Here is a 15,438-nt window from a genome sequence, read left to right as displayed (position 1 = left end):
CCTTTCCCATCCACCTTCCCAACCTCTCCAAATCAATCCCTGTACGGGCCATTCCCTGAAGAGTTGGACTCAATGGTCCTTGTGGGTCCCTTTCAAATCAGAATATTCTGGGATTAAATCCCTGTCCCTGCTCCAGTCTCTCCATCAGCCTTCCAAGAAGACACATTGGTCTGTGCCAGACACCCAATGGAGTTTGGAGAGCAGGTGTAACCTGGACCCTTTACAGCCCCAGGGAATTTTATCCCAGAATATTCTGAGTTGGAAGGGACCCACAAGGACCATTGAGTTGAACTCTTAAGAGAATGGCCTGTACAGGAATCAGTTTGGAGAGGTTGGGAAGGTGGATGGCAGAGGTTGGAGCAGGGTCAGGGATTTGGGGAGGTTTGGAGGGTCATGGCAGAGGCTGGAGCAGGGTCAGGGGTTTGGGGAGGTTTGGAGGGTCATGGCAGAGGCTGGAGCAGGGTCAGGGATTTGGGGATGTTTCTATTCCACTTGGCTTTTGGTTCCTTCAGACTCTGTCAGTGCCACAAACAGTTGCCTGAGCACAGACGTGATGGCTGGTGCTGTTAAATGTCTCTTCTTATTAAATCTTACAACCCTGTTGAAATTAGGCTGGAATTTTCTCTAAGGAAAGGGAAACTGCTCTGTGTTCCCTTCAGATCTGTTTCCCCCTTTCCCTCCTCCATTTTCCATGGCCAACTCTGCTTTGAAGAGACGTAGCAGAACATATTTGACGTTGTTTGCAAGAGTTGCACGAGACCTCGGGAGCTTGTCTGCTTGGCCAAGGAATGTTGGTTATAGAGCACAGTAAACTTGGGAAGTGTTTCAACATGAGAGGCTTAACAGCAGTAGATGTGGAGCTGGATTTGATTCCATTATTCCAAATAATGACACCAGCTAAGCTCAAAGGGCCCTTCTGGCTGGAGATTCCACACGAGATTGTGTTTGTGAAGCTGCCTAAATTGGCTGATCTGTAGTTGTAGATGTGAGTTGTGATTATTATTATTATTAAAATTGATTTTTTAATTTTTAAGCCAAGCTAAAAGAACCTGTTAATTAACTGGGATGCTTTCATGAAGACCTGTAGGACAGGGGGTTTCTCCTGTGCTCTGCTCCCACTGCAAGTGTCCAAACCATCAGTGAGGGATAGAACTTCCTCAGAGGAAATGGTCATGGCAGAATAAGCCTGAATTCCCTGCTCTGGTGGGATGTGCTTGTGCTGATAAAGCCAAGGGTGACTGTGCAGGAACAGTTTCTGGGGGAGCTGGGGCAGCCCCAGGGGCTCTGCTGGGCTCATTCTGCACGTGGTGAGATGGGAGTGTTTGTTTGCAGGGGCTGGTTGGGGCTGAGCTGCTGCCCTGGGTTATTCTGACACTGGGCAGATAAGGAATGGGAAGCAAGACAAGTTTCCTCCCCTCTTGTGCTCTCCCTTCAGTGCACATGGAGAAGAACACAGAACACACTCTCCTTCTGTGTGCACTGAGAGGCAGGAGCAGCTTTTAGTGCAGTTGCTTCCCTGGTTTCTAGGCCAGGATTCATCAAAGGAATTCCTTACCTGACATTCCTGGGTGACTGTTTATTGGTTTGGGCTGTGCCAGCCCGTGCCATGGACTGGAGGAAACACAGGCACAGGGGTGAGAGGGCAAAGAATCCTGGAATGGTTTGGGTTGGAAGGGACCTTAAAGCCCATCCAGTCCCACCCCTGCCATGGGCAGGGACACCTTCCACTAGCCCAGGTTGCTCCTTTGATCCATCCTGGCCTTGGACACTTCCAGGGATGGGGCAGCCACGGCTGCTCTGGGAATTCCATCTCAGCCCCTCCCCACCTCCTAGGGAAGGATTCTTCCCAATGTGCTCTCTGGCAGTGGGAAGCCATTCCCTGTGTCCTGTCACTACCTCCCTGTGTACAAAGTCCCTCTCCCTCCTTTTTACAACCCCCCTCAAGGACTGGAAGGGGGGCAGCCCTCAGGAAAGGCTGCCTATCCCTCCCTCTGTCCCTGGATTTTTAACCAGGTATCTGAAGGGCTGTGTACAAGTTTCTTGGGATGAGAACTTCTGCAAGGCTGGCTGATCCCGAGGGTATGAACTGGTTGCACAAGGGGGAATCTGAGATACTGATGGAAAAAGCTTTTATTTGATTTCTATCATGTCTCGAAATAGAGAGAATCCAACCCTTCTCTGTCATCTGTCCATCAGTGCTTGTCTTCTTCCATTCCTTTCCAGTCCTCTGCTTTCTGTTACCTGTCCCTGCCCTTGGCTGCAGAATTTCCCCCTGGTAACTGCACAGAACTGACATTTCTGCAGCAGGAAACAAGGATGATTTGAGAGCCCTGACACTTGTAACTCTGGAAGGTCCTTAGATACAGGACTCTAATTAAAAGGTCAAAGCCACTTCCAGAAACAAACATCTAAATATAACCTCAGCTTGGTGCAGATGGGCCCTGGTAACTAAGGCTGGATACAACAATGTGTTTAGGAACTCCAGCAGCTTCCCTAAAATAGAATTTTTTTTGTAGCCTGGTGCATACAAATGCAGCTCCAAGGGCTTTGTTAGCACGAATTTGGGATGATTTGCTAAACCCACTCGTGCTTCTGTTGCTCCTGAGTAAACTCCCAAATTAAATCAAAACCCCCTGTTTCTCACACAAGATTTAATGTGTTTTGGTTTTCAGCTCCTGAAAAAGGCTCCGTATCCATCTCTCTTTGTGTGTGTGTGTATGTGCTGGGAGGGTGTTTTTCCTGCTCTGAATCCTCTCCCACTGTTTATTTGATGCCTGATTTTAGACAGCCATTCCCTGGGCCAGACTCTCCCTGCCCATCTGGAGCTGGGAGCCTGTGCCAGATGCTGGATGGAATCAGCTGTTCAGTGGGAACTTGCACTCAAGTACCTGCTGCATCCCAATAATCCCCCAAGGATTCCAGCTCCACAGTTCCTGATGGCAGAGAATGACAGAGAAATCAGTGGAATGACAGTTCCTTCCTGTCAGTCTTTTGCTGCTCCATAGAAACACGAAAAATATATGTCCTTAAGCTTATTTTTTTTCCTTAGAGGGCTCATTTGAATGGCCTGGGTGGCAATCAAAGGCTCCTTACCCAGTATGCTTGGTGTTCTTAAAAATATTGGGTGTCATTTATTCTTAAAAATATTGGGTGTCATTTATTCTTAAAAATATCGTGATTCTTGTAAACCCCTGACAAACAGCCCCTGATTTTTCTTTTCTTTTTGTTTCAGGACAAACACCATGATGCTGCTCATGAAATTATTGAGACCATTCGGTGAGTGTTGGGTGCTGGGACCCTTCCTGAGCCTCCCTGCAGCCCAGGGCAGGGCTGTCTGGGGCCAGGACACAGAGCAGGGCAGCATTTGCCACGTAAAGTTATTTTCTAAGCTGAATTTGTTGCAATCCAAAGCTCTCTGGCAAGTAGATTTTGGTTTATCTCCCCATATTCTGTTCTGTTCTGAACAGAATTAAACTCGGGTGGTGATGTTCAGCTTTAATGCTTATTAAAGCAGTTTGTGTTTGAGCTGTGACACACAAGGTTAAGAAAACAGCCTTGACTGGATGTGTTGAGTCCTGGTCTGGCCTCTCCCTTTCCCCTGTTGCTCTGGGTTGTTTGGCAGTGATGTCCCTGTAGCATTCCTTGTAATCCTGCTGATGGAGTGGGGAAAATGGGAGGATAAAGGTGCCAGGCAGCTCTGAGGGGCAGAGACCAGAGGATTTCCCAACCCTGGCCGTGGTTCCAGCGGGACCTGCTGTTCGTTCCCAGGGTCAGGAGGTGACTTGCTGTGGAACAACTTCTGTTCAACAGGAACAGAAATCCCCCAACACCTGAGGGCTGGGGAGTGTTATCACATTCCAGCCCTTCTTGTTCCCCGTTTGGATCCTTCCCTGGGCTCAGGGCTGTGTCTGCAGCAGGTTGGAATGGTTTGAGCTCCTTTGGTGGTGCAGGTGCAGGTGAGCTCTGAGGGGTTTTACCTGCAGAGCCACCTGAGCTTGGGATTTGGTGCCACGTGGCCTGGGAAGAGGTGATGAGCCCTGTGTGCTCCCAGTGTGGGAGCCAGTGCTGGAGAACATCACACACATGAAATCAGAGCATTTCCCAAGGCCTGGGGAGGGAGAGGATGTGGAATGGGGCTGGAGCTGGGGATTTGTCTTCTCAAGAAACTCCTTTTTCTAACTCCAGAGCCTTGCCACAAGAACTGCCACTGCTGCTGCCAGGACTGCTGGGGACAAAATCCTCTGCCTTGGGGTCTTGTGGCATCACTTGCCATTGGGGTTGTTGAGAAGACCCTTCTGAGGGGGGTCAGGGGGACGTGGTGCTGAAGGTGGTGGCTGCAGTTGGTGAAGGCAAGGGGAGAACTGTGCCAGGAAGCAGTTTTGGGGCCAAAGTCCTGTTTCACAACTGTGCTTTGGGCAAGATTAGAGTGTCAGAAACTTTCCTGCTGCCTTTGCCTGCCTTGTGCAAAGTTCCCCCAGGGTGGTTGTGAAAGGGGAGTGACAGTGCAGAGCAGCCTTTATCTCCTGCAGGTAGTGAGACCATGGGAATGTGGGATATCCTGAGCTGGAACTGACACACAGAGATGAAGCTGCTGACTGCAGGTCCTGTAATTTAAGAGAAAAAGTTTGCAGAGGTAGAACCCAACTGTTCTTAGGGAGACACTAGAAGAGAGTCAGCCCCAGATGTCCGGGTTCTAGTTTCTGCTTGCCTATGTAGTGATTTGTCAACTGAGAATCAGCCAGAAGGAACCAGAACTGCTGGATCTTTAGTTGTTATTTTTTATTATTTTACTGGTGAAGCATGGAGCAGAGTGCATAAGGAATTGTCATTCCTGTTGGGATTCATCCTATGAATGGAGGTTTTTTGATGAGGACGGTGCCTTCCCATTTTGGTATTTGTGGAGGAAAGTGTGTGCGAAGCTGCTGTGGCTTTTAAGTTGTTTTTAAAAGGAATTAATCCTCCTGCATTCCCCAAGTGAAGCTCTCTCCTGTGAGATGCCATTGTTGGATGCACTGCCAGTGGGCACGTGCCCTCCATTTCTGGTGGCCACAGCATCCAGGGCTGTGCTCACTCAGCCTGTCAGAGGGGCCTTTTATCAAAGTAACTCCTGACAATGTGCTTGGGTTGGGTGCTGTGAGGGGTGAGAGCAGCTCAGACACGGCCCAGAGGAGAATGTCCCTGCAGGGAGTGCTTGGGGACAGTGTTTTGAGGGGCTGTGGGAAATCTCTTCTCCACATCCAGCTTTGTCCAACACATTCTTTGGGAATGCTGCGCTCCTGCACCACATTTTCTGTTAGGTTGGCATCAGCCATGGCTTTGAGTGTTTTTAGACACCTTGTACACATTTATTACCTTATTTTGAAGCTGTTTCAAGAGCTGCCAATATCTACAGGCATCTTGCTGTTTATCCAGTACAAATGTGAGTTGTTGCAGCTTTCCATGAGTATTTTGGGATGTCTGCCTTACTCCTGACAGCATTCTGAGCTTCCAGGGCTGTGCAGGATCCTCTCTCCATGTGCAGCAACGCCAGCCTAGAACTGGGACAATATTATTACACTTGACTGGCAATACTTCTGTTAATTATTTCTTCTCTCGTTCCAGGTGGGTCTGTGAAGAAATCCCAGATCTCAAGCTTGCCATGGAAAACTACGTTTTAATTGACTACGATACAAAAAGGTGAGAGGGCTGTTTGTGTTCCCCCAGCAGGCCAGGCCAGCACGGGGTGCACTGAACTGGTGTCACTGGTTATTCTTAGACACCGAAGTTTCCTTTCAAACTGGCTCCAGGCTCTGCAGAGTTATTTTGGTAGGAAATGTGTAACAGCAACATTGGCAAAGGCTCGTTGGATTAAGGACATAATTGGAAACTCCACAGAGCAGCGACTGGAGCCTGGTGTAGGTTGGAATTACTCACTCCCAAACAATGCTCGGTATCTGCTGCTGGAGCACGGCCAGTGTGGGGATCTGAATGGCACTGAGGGATCTGCTGGTGGAGGAACTCCCAATTCCTGCCCAGAACGTGGCCTGGCTGTCAGGGGGAGCTGTGGGAGCTTCACCTTCCCCTCCCTCCTCTGGGCTCTGGGGTGGGGGGAGGCTAAAATAAAAGGTAAAATATCATCCCAGTGTTCTGGGCAGGGAGGGATTCTGAGATCCCTGTAGTTCCATGGGAATTCCTATTGCACAAGCAGCTTAAAAGCAATGTTTAGTATGTGGCATTTACCTCTGGGCTGGGAGAGGCAGATCCTGACCAGGATGTGCAGGACACAACCTTAAAATGTCCCCCAGAGGAAAGCACAGGGATTGTTCCATGGGCTGGTTGGGATTACAGTCAGCCCAGGCAGATGCCTTAATGACAGAGGCTGAGAGGAGGGATCTGAGGTTCTGTGCATGGAATTGGCTGTGCTGAGGTTGGGAAGAGGGATGTGTTCAAACTGCGGTTTGCAAAAACCTCTTTGGTTGCCTTTGTGGGAAAGAGTGAATGTGTCCAAGTCCACAGCACGAGTGAACTGTTAGAATGGGGTTTAGAGATGAAACTCCCTTGCTTTAGTTAGAATCATAGAATCCTGGAATATCCTGAGCTGGAAGGGACCCACAGGGATCATCCAGTCCAACTCCTGCCATGCACAGACACCCCAACAATCCCACCCTGTCCCTCAGAGCATTTTCCAAACGCTCCTGGAGCTCTGGCAGCCTTGGGGCCGTGCCCACTGCCCTGGGGAGCCTGGGCAGTGCCCCAGCACCCTCTGGGGGAAGAACCTTTCCCTGAGATCCGTCCCAAACCTCCTGAACGCTGGATGCTTGTGTCGTGATCTGCTGAAGTTGTTGCTTCTTCCTCTCCCAGTATTTTATTGTTTTGTTGCAAGACCTGTTAATTCCTCTCTTCCTCCTGAAATCAGGGAGAAATCAGGGTTGAGCCTCCCTTGTCATCAAGCCCATTAACTTGGATTTCTGGATTACTCCCAGTGGCTGCAGTGCTGTAATTTTATAGTCCTGGCATCCTCCCTGGGCATGTTCAGCTGAGGACCATCAGTGAGGTTGGAAGCAAAACTGAATAACAGGGAAACCCCTCTGTTCCCCAAAGTCACATCCCACTCACCTTCCTGCAGCTTTTCCAGGAAGCCATAAACCTGGAATTTTGGTTTGTCTTTTTTTTTTTTTAATTCCTTTGAAAAAAAATGCCAGAAAAACGACTCGTAGCAGGTGGAGCAATCCAGGGATGTGGAGGGAGAGCAGTGGGATACAGGAACACACACACTGTGCAGCCCAAATCCTCCTGCTTTGTACCAGCATGGAAACAAGCCCAGGCAGCTGGAAGCTTGGGCTGGAATGGCCAGAACTCCTGGGGGAGGTGTGAAGTGACTCTGAGGATCACAAGAGCCTCAGGTGACCCTTTTGCTGTCCCCTGGGCCCCCTCCCCTTCCCGGCCTTGGGAATGGCCCTGGTTTCACTGTGTCACCCCATAACCCCTTGGATTGTTTTTGCTGCTGCTTTGTGGCTCTGATTATGTAATGGATAATGTTCCCTGGAATATCTTCTCCTCCCTGACCAGAGATGAATTTATTTAATCCTCTCAGCCCTCTGTCATTAAGGCATCTGCCTGGACTGACCGTAATCCCAACCAGCCCATGGAACAATCCCTCTGCTTTCCTGCTGGGGGACATTTTAGGTTGTGCCCTGGCTCTGTTTGCATTTTCAAACCCAGAATTAATTTCTAGAGAAGGATCTGCTTGTCTCAGGACTGATTATCATGAAAAAAAGGGAAAAATTAACAGGTCTCTTAAGTTTCTGTGCAGCTGAGAACATGGAAAAGAAGTAATGACTCTGAGAATGCAGAACTTTAATTAACAGAGAATGGACTGAACTTAAAGTATGACTTATAAATAAAGATACTAATATTATTTGTCATGTACTCCTGGTCTACTGGGGATTTTTTTAAAGGAAACAAAGTCTTAAATCTGTGCATCTTCTGAGAGAAACAAACCCTAAACACCCACTTAAAATAAGCAAGATGACAGGAAAGCTCAGGGTTGTCCCTTTAGTTACTGCTAAGAGTATATTTTGCAGTCTTACAATTTTTACCAACGTCCTTCAGTTCAGCTGGTGACCTTTTAATGTGGTTTGGGTATTTTTGCTTTACATTACAGAAATATTCTTGACATAACAAACATGGGAATACCAAAATCTTTGTGTGCTTAAGTACACACTTGGGGGACTTACACTCGGTGTGAGCCAGCAAAGAGTCAGAAGGAGAATTGTGGTGGAGTGATTACTAATTTGTGGCTAATAAATGAGTAAATTTGAACATCTAACTCAACCAAACAGGCTTCTGCCAGGCTTGCAGGATAAAGTGAACTAATAATGTACAAAGGGGGGTGAAAGAGGGGTCTGGGCTCAGGAATTGGACTTGCTGATGCCCGTGGGTCCCTCCCAGCGTGATCCCTGTGGGTCCCTCCCGCCTCGGGAGATTTGGGGATCCAAACCTGCCTGTTTGAGCTGACCCTGTGTTTGTTTTGTGCCCCAGCTTTGAGAGCATGCAGAGACTGTGTGACAAGTACAACCGAGCCATCGACAGCATCCACCAGTTGGTAGGTGTTCAACTCAGCCCTGCCATGGTTTGTGTCTGCCTGCTCTGCACTCACACAGAGTGAAGAACTTCAGAAAGATGGGACTGAATAACAGTGAATAACACCAGAGAGCTGGGACTGACTCCCAGTCACTGTCACATCACCAATATCCAGCACTTCCATCCTTTTGGAGGCTTATCTTGATATTAAACTTATTTTCTTCCTCACACCTGGGCAGTCAGGAGTTAGCATTGGAGGGACATTAAGGAAGAAAAGCAATTAAACCCCACTTTTTTTCCCCAAACTGTGGGTTTAGGAGCTGTTGGTCTTTATTATGCACCTCTCACATTGTTATTTTGGCACTTAAAAAGAGCTGAGTTACCTTTGGGGGGAAGAAAAGGTTTCTCTGCATTTAACATGTAGATGTTTCACAGGGATTTCTTGTATAGATTGATTTTTTGTGGGGGGAAATCTGTGGCTTATGGGTACTTAAATAATCCATATGAACTCCCCTATGTGTTGTGGAAGTGATCCATGCCTTAGGAATTTCCTTGCCACACAGTTCAGCCTCTCTATTCTGTGGGATCACTGGCTGAAGGAGAATATAATGTCTTTTCAGACCAATTTAATGAGCTTTTTGCTTCTCTTACCCCATAAAAGGTTGAACTGGAGGAAGCAAAACATGAACAGTGAATAATGTTACTGTTCTATTGAATTTAGAAGTATAGGTGGATTTTTTCTCTGCTGTGCTTATGGGAATTATTTGAAGTGTGCAGTATTATGGCAAAAAGACTTTTTTCCAGGATTTCCTTCATTTTGTGGGCCTACAGCTCCCTAAAACTTGTGCTTGTTCCGATTCATGTGTGTGTTGGTTAATAGCTGAACATTAGAAGCTTTTCAGCCTCTGCACTTGCATCTGAATCCCAGCAGAGGAATGTTTAGGAGGGGTCCTGGAGCTGCCCCTTTTTGGTTGTTTTTATCAAAGGGGGAGGTGAACATTTTTGAAACTTAACAACTTTTATGCTTAGGACAGGATTTTTTTTTCTGAGGAAGAAAGGAAGCTTGATTTCCATCTCTTTCCTGCCACTCCCTGTTTGAGTACATCTGATCCCTCCCATCTGACAGCTCCCGAGGCACAATTCAACTGCTCTGCTGTTGACACACACTCGGTATCAGCTCAATGGTGATGAGTGAATAGAAAATCAGGGAGCAAACTCCACACCTTCTCAGCTTTATTCAGTGCTGAGCTTTCCTTTGCCTGGTGGTGTTTGCATCTCTTTATTGGCCCCATTAGCAGCTGTTTCCAGCAGAGTGAAATGACCCCTCAGTGAGGTGTGAAGCACAGAGAACTGGGGTTGGGTTTGTCTTGAGTGTCACAGAAGAGCTTGGGTTGGGAGGGACCTTAAAGGTTATCTTATTTCACCCCCTGCCAAGGGCAGGGACACCTTCCACCAGCCCAGGTTGCTCCTTTGATCCAACCTGGCCTTGGACACTCCCAGGGCTGGGGCAGCCACAGCTGCTCTGGGCAGCCTGTGCCAGGGCCTCACACCCTCCCAGGGAAGAGTTCATTCCCAATATCCCATCTAACTGTGTGTGAAGCCATTCCCCTTGTCCTGTCTCTCCATCCCTTGTCCAAAGTCTCTTTGAGCCCCTTCAGGCCCTGGAAGGGGCTCTCAGGTCTCCCTGGAGTCTTTTCCAGGTGGACACCCCCAGGTCTCTGCCTGCAGAGCAGAGGGGCTCCAGCCCTCGGCTCAGGACCGTTTGGCAGCCCCACTGGAAGAGGTGCTGGGAGGGGATTTCCCCTGGTTGTGCCCACCCAGCCTGGCTGTGGGGCCGTGCCCTCGTCCCCCCCTTGGGTTCCCACCTCGTCCTGTGTTTCTGCAGTGGAAGGGGACGACGCAGCCCATGAAGCTGAACACGCGTCCCTCCAACGGGCTGCTCCGGCACATCCTGCAGCAGGTCTACAACCACTCGGTCACCGACCCCGAGAAACTCAACAACTACGAGCCCTTCTCCCCAGAGGTCTATGGGGAAACCTCCTTTGACTTGGTGGCCCAGATGATCGATGAGATCAAAATGACAGAGGACGATTTGTTCGTTGACTTGGGCAGTGGTGAGTGACCGACGGCTTCTTTTTCCTCTTTTTGTTTGCTGGTTTTCCCCTTTCTTTACATAAACCAGGACTAAGGATTGTCATGCAGGATAAACCAGGACTAAGGATTGCCTTGCAGGGTAAGCATCTGTTCGAAATAATCCCCCTGCTTTTTCTGACATGATTAAATGGACCAACCGGGTGCCCCAGATGTTCTCTGTGGTGATGAAATGTCAGTGCAAATTTTATATAAGAAGTAAACCAGGACTAAAGATTGTCATGCAGGATAAGCCAGGACTAAGGATTGCCTTGCAGGATAAGCATCTTTTCTAGATAATCCCCCTGCTTTTCTGACATGATTAAATGGACCAACCGGGTGCCCCAGCGTTCTCTGTGGTGATGAAATATCACTGCAAATTCAGTAATTGTTACAGAACTCTTGGTTTCTGTTGCTGGATGCACTTAGAAAGAAACATTGTTAAAAATGATGATTGAAAAATAAAGTAGCATTTCTGAGGGTTCATCTGTTTTCAGTGGATTTTATGACCTCCTTATCTGAAAATGGGATTTCTTGACCCTTCTCACGTGACACGCTTGGTGTGGGATCTGAAAATGAAGCAGATTTTTGCCTCTGACTTACTTGTCAGCGTGTCAGAAAAGATTTTAGAGTTCATTTTAACAGTTGTCTTGTGAGACCCCACAAAATGTAACCCACAGCTGCCACAGGTTAGAGTTTTAAAAGGAAATAGGTGTTCCTAGTTGGTGAGGAAACCAGGTATGACTCAAGGCCACGTGGAACAGAGACGCTGAGTAAGAACATGCTGTTCTTTTTCTTGGTAAATCTGGTTCAGGGCAGGAAAGGAGCAACAAGAATTTCCCCTCTTACTGGATGTGTTGTAAAGTTTTAACCCAAGTATGTTTTTGGGTTTTGTTGCTGGTGTGCTATGGGACTTCTGGGGAAAAATATTTTTTTAAAAAGATATTTTAAATTTAAATACAGGACTGCAATCCTCCACCCCCCCCAAACCTTAACACGTCTTCAGTGATTTGCAGTTTTTACCCCCGTTTCCTCCCTCAGTGGGACTGATGTCTGAAATTTCCTGGTGTTCAGATGAGACATTTAGAAATGCATCACATCTGACAAACTATTTTCCATCTGGAATAAAAAAAAAAAGATTGTCGTGGATGCTCCCAATTGTTTGTTCAGGAAGGTTGCAGAAGATCATATCTGAAACCCTGTAGTGCTGCAGCCTCAAATATTAGATACTTTTAGCTGCTCTCATCATAAATCAATAATTTTCTTGCTCACCTTGGGGCTGAGCAGCACTTGGGAAGTGGGAATGAGTTGAGGGATCACAGAGCCTCAGGGGGGAAGGTCAGACCCTGGCAGTTAAAGTGTGTAGGGTTGCAGGGACTGCTTTAACTGCTGTTTCCCTGTTGCCCTTTGCTCTAACAACTCTTCTTTCCCTTGCAGTGCTTTCTGCTGGAATTGCTCTCACTTTGGGGTTTTTTTCCCCCTGCAGGTGTGGGGCAGGTGGTGCTTCAAGTGGCTGCAGCCACGAACTGCAAACATCACTATGGAGTGGAGAAGGCTGATATTCCAGCCAAGTACGCCGAGGTGGGTCCCTGGGGAGTGGCTCTGTCTGTCTGGGCTCAGCAAAAGCTGAGTTCCTGAGTTTCAGCCCTGCTCCATTTTCTCCCTCAGGTCAGACAGACCTGGAGCACGGTGTGCTTGGGGAGAGGAGTGTTTTTCCAGTCTGGAGAGCACAGGGAGAGCATTATCACCTTTCTGAAGTGCTTTCAGCTCTTTTAACAGTACTGACACAGGGCCTGTTGAAAAGGAGGGGCAGGAGAAGCTTCACCCAAACACCTGCAATTATTCCGTGCCTGGAATGGCTCAGATAGAACTTCCAGAGGCTGCAGCGTTCAGCAAATGTGGGAATTAATTCTGCAAGGAAATAGTTCTTAAATATTTTAAAGGCCATGGTTCTGCCTGGGGTTGGGGTGCCCCTCTTTGGTGTCCTAAGCTGAAGTTATTTAACCCTCAGAAGCTCATTAGTCATTAAACCATCAGAGGCTCGTTGATGAGGCCTTTGTTGGGTGTCTGGAGGCACCTGAATGAAGAAAACCTTAAAAGGGCCTGAAGCTGAAGGAGGGAAGGTTTAGATTAGACATTAAGAAGAATTTATTTACTATAAGGGTGGTGAGGCCCTGGCACAGGTTGCCCAGAGCAGCTGTGGCTGCCCCATCCCTGGGAGTGTCCAAGGCCAGGTTGGACAAGGTTTGGAGCAACCTGGGCTAGTGGAAGGTGTCCCTGCCCATGGCAGGGGGTGGCACTGGATGGGCTTTAAGGTCCCTTCCAACCCAAACCATTCCATGTTTCTGTGGTATTAGTCAGGTTTCTTTACACTCCTCATTCTGTGCCAATGGGACACACAAAGATAACGAGTTCCAAGGCAAACCTGGAAGGCCACAAGCCAACAATAAAGGTTTGTCAAGCCTAACCAGGAGAGTTTATTTGCTTCAGTCCCTGAACAGAAACTTCTCCCTCGGTATTGTCAAAACACTCTGACTCAGGCTGTGCAGGCTGGAAAATTATACCCCATGGAGGGAGGGGAAAAATAAAACTCCTTGATCCTCCCTTTCTGTGGTGTTGGGCAAAAATGCATCAACACAGTGATGAGGAGCATCAGACAGGGATCTAAAATCCATCTTGTTTCCCCTGCCATGGCCCAGTGCAAGCTCCCAACTGGAGGGCTCTGCAGTCCCTCTGTGGGAGTGTCCTGGTTTCACCAGGGAGCACTTGCAAGGCCTGGAGTCCCCTCTGGGTTTACTATTTAACTTAAAAGATGAGCATTAAAAGGGAAATTCTCACTCTCACTGATACCCCTCCATGGCACTGTGCAAACACAAGGCTTTAGTGGAAACAGCAAACAGAAAAATCACCCAAAAATTGAGAGTTAGGAGTATTAACTGCTGGGGTGCCTCCAGCTTCAGGAGTAATGCAGAATATTCTGCATTATTCTGGTTAAATCCTGCCAGATTTAACAATCCAACAGCTGCTGCAGTGTCAGTGTGTGAAGCTGCCTGAGTGCAGCTCATGCCTGTGTCAGGGACCAGCTTCCCTCCAAACATTTGTGGGAGAGCTTGGATTAAGTTTCTAGTTAAGATTGGCTGAGACAACACATCTCTGGGCACTGTGATTATTAATGCAGATGGCTTTGAAAAGCTTCAGCTAAAGGATGTTGTGGGTTTGTTTTAGTGAAGTTGTCTTAAAAAATAAATAAAAGTGCAGTTGTGCAGCATGAGAAAATCCTGAGGATTTCTGAGTTATGCTGCCAAGCTTTGAAATGCTTTTGAAATAGGTTTTTAAAGCACATCTGTCAACACACGGTTTCTTTGACCTGGTGATGGAGGTCTCCACCATCTCTGAGCTGTCAGGGAAGTCAGAATTCCTGCTGGTTTCCTCTCAAAGCATCGTGGAATGGTTTGGGTTGGAAGGGAGCTCTGCAGATCCCCCAGTCCAACCCCTGCCCGGGCAGGGTCACCTGGGGCTGGTGACACAGGAAAGTGTCTCCAGAGAGGGAGACTCTCCCTTGTCTCCTTTCCCTGCTACCTCCAACTTTGGGCCAAACCCTAAAGATCAGGAGAGTATTTTTCCAGCCTTCCAAGACACTTGAGTTGCCTTTTCCAGCTGTTGTAGAGCTGTAGCTGCCCCTGGTTCCTCTCCAGAGCCTGCCCTGCTCAGGGCCATTGGGACAGCTGGAATTGTGCTCGTGGGGGTATGTGAGGGACTGAGATCTCTGGATAGGGGGGGATTTGGTTCCTTTCTCCTCTGTTTAGGCAATGACAAACTGGTGGCAGTAGGAGCCCTCCCTCCTCTGCAGCCCTGGAGTGAAGGATGTCATCACTCCAAAATCCTTGGATGCAGTTTGGGGCACCCCTGGTTGCTGTGGGAATGGGGATGCTTTGGATGCTGCTCTCTGCCCTCTCCCTGCCCCCAGCAGACCTGGCTTTAGCCCGGGTGTCCCTTTGCTCCCAGGGCTTAGGCTGGACTGCCTCCCTCCTGCTCCCTGTGGATTATGTGCCCCAGCTCAGGAGCTGCTCAAGGTTGTGCCATTTTTAGTGCTGAGCAGTGGCAGTGCTTTCCTTACAGCGTGGAGCTCCCAGGAAAAGGGGGAGGGATGAAGATTCCAGCTTTGACTTGCAAAAATTTGGGTTTTTTTTAAGGAAACTGAACAGCAGGAGCTGTTTGTCTGCCTGTCCTTGGAATGTTAATGGCAAAAAGCCTCCAGCCAACCCAACCAGACAGAACTCCCTGGGGTCGGGGAGCGCTGGCAGAGCTGTGCCTCTGCTCCTGGGATGGCTCTGGAAACAGGAGATGTCCCAACAGCTGCTTTTGTTTTTCCTCCCTCTTGCAGACCATGGACAGAGAGTTCAGAAAGTGGATGAAGTGGTATGGGAAAAAACACGCAGAATACACAGTGAGTAAAATCCTGGGGCTCCTTCTGGTGTCCAGCTTGGAAAGTCCTCTCCAGCCTTCCCCAGCCACCAGCAGTGTGACCACAGCTGCTTCCTGGCTGTTCCCTTCAACCTGTTTTTTCCAAGCCATCCTCCAAAGCCTCTCTCTTTGTCTTGCTTGATGTGTCGTATGGTGTTATTGGAACCACTTCCAGGTCTTTCCACTCTTGGAAGATTTATCCTCCTGGGGCTGCCACGTGTCTTCTGTTCGTCCTAAACCTCCTTTCCTTTTTTTCTCCCCCTCTCTCCATGGATCAGGGGT

At 48.4% G+C, this 15,438-nt stretch overlaps 1 protein-coding gene across 5 annotated transcripts in view; it reads left to right on the top strand.

Annotated features, from left to right (window-relative positions):
* Positions 1-15,438, top strand: part of DOT1L (DOT1 like histone lysine methyltransferase) — a 69,653-nt gene that overhangs the window by 12,723 nt on the left and 41,492 nt on the right. For all 5 annotated transcript variants that reach the window (XM_027703074.1, XM_027703073.1, XM_027703072.1 and 2 more), the window contains exons 2-7: positions 3,233-3,276; positions 5,602-5,676; positions 8,521-8,584; positions 10,448-10,676; positions 12,179-12,273; positions 15,077-15,139. In XM_027703074.1, coding sequence (XP_027558875.1) covers positions 3,233-3,276; positions 5,602-5,676; positions 8,521-8,584; positions 10,448-10,676; positions 12,179-12,273; positions 15,077-15,139 — 570 coding nt within the window. The remainder of the gene's footprint in view (positions 1-3,232; positions 3,277-5,601; positions 5,677-8,520; positions 8,585-10,447; positions 10,677-12,178; positions 12,274-15,076; positions 15,140-15,438) is intronic.

This window comes from Neopelma chrysocephalum, unplaced genomic scaffold (genome assembly GCF_003984885.1).
Source record: "Neopelma chrysocephalum unplaced genomic scaffold, ASM398488v2 Primary Assembly neopelma1_201, whole genome shotgun sequence".
Classification (NCBI taxonomy): Eukaryota; Metazoa; Chordata; class Aves; order Passeriformes; family Pipridae; genus Neopelma; species Neopelma chrysocephalum.
This window is presented reverse-complemented; position numbering and strand designations above follow the sequence as displayed.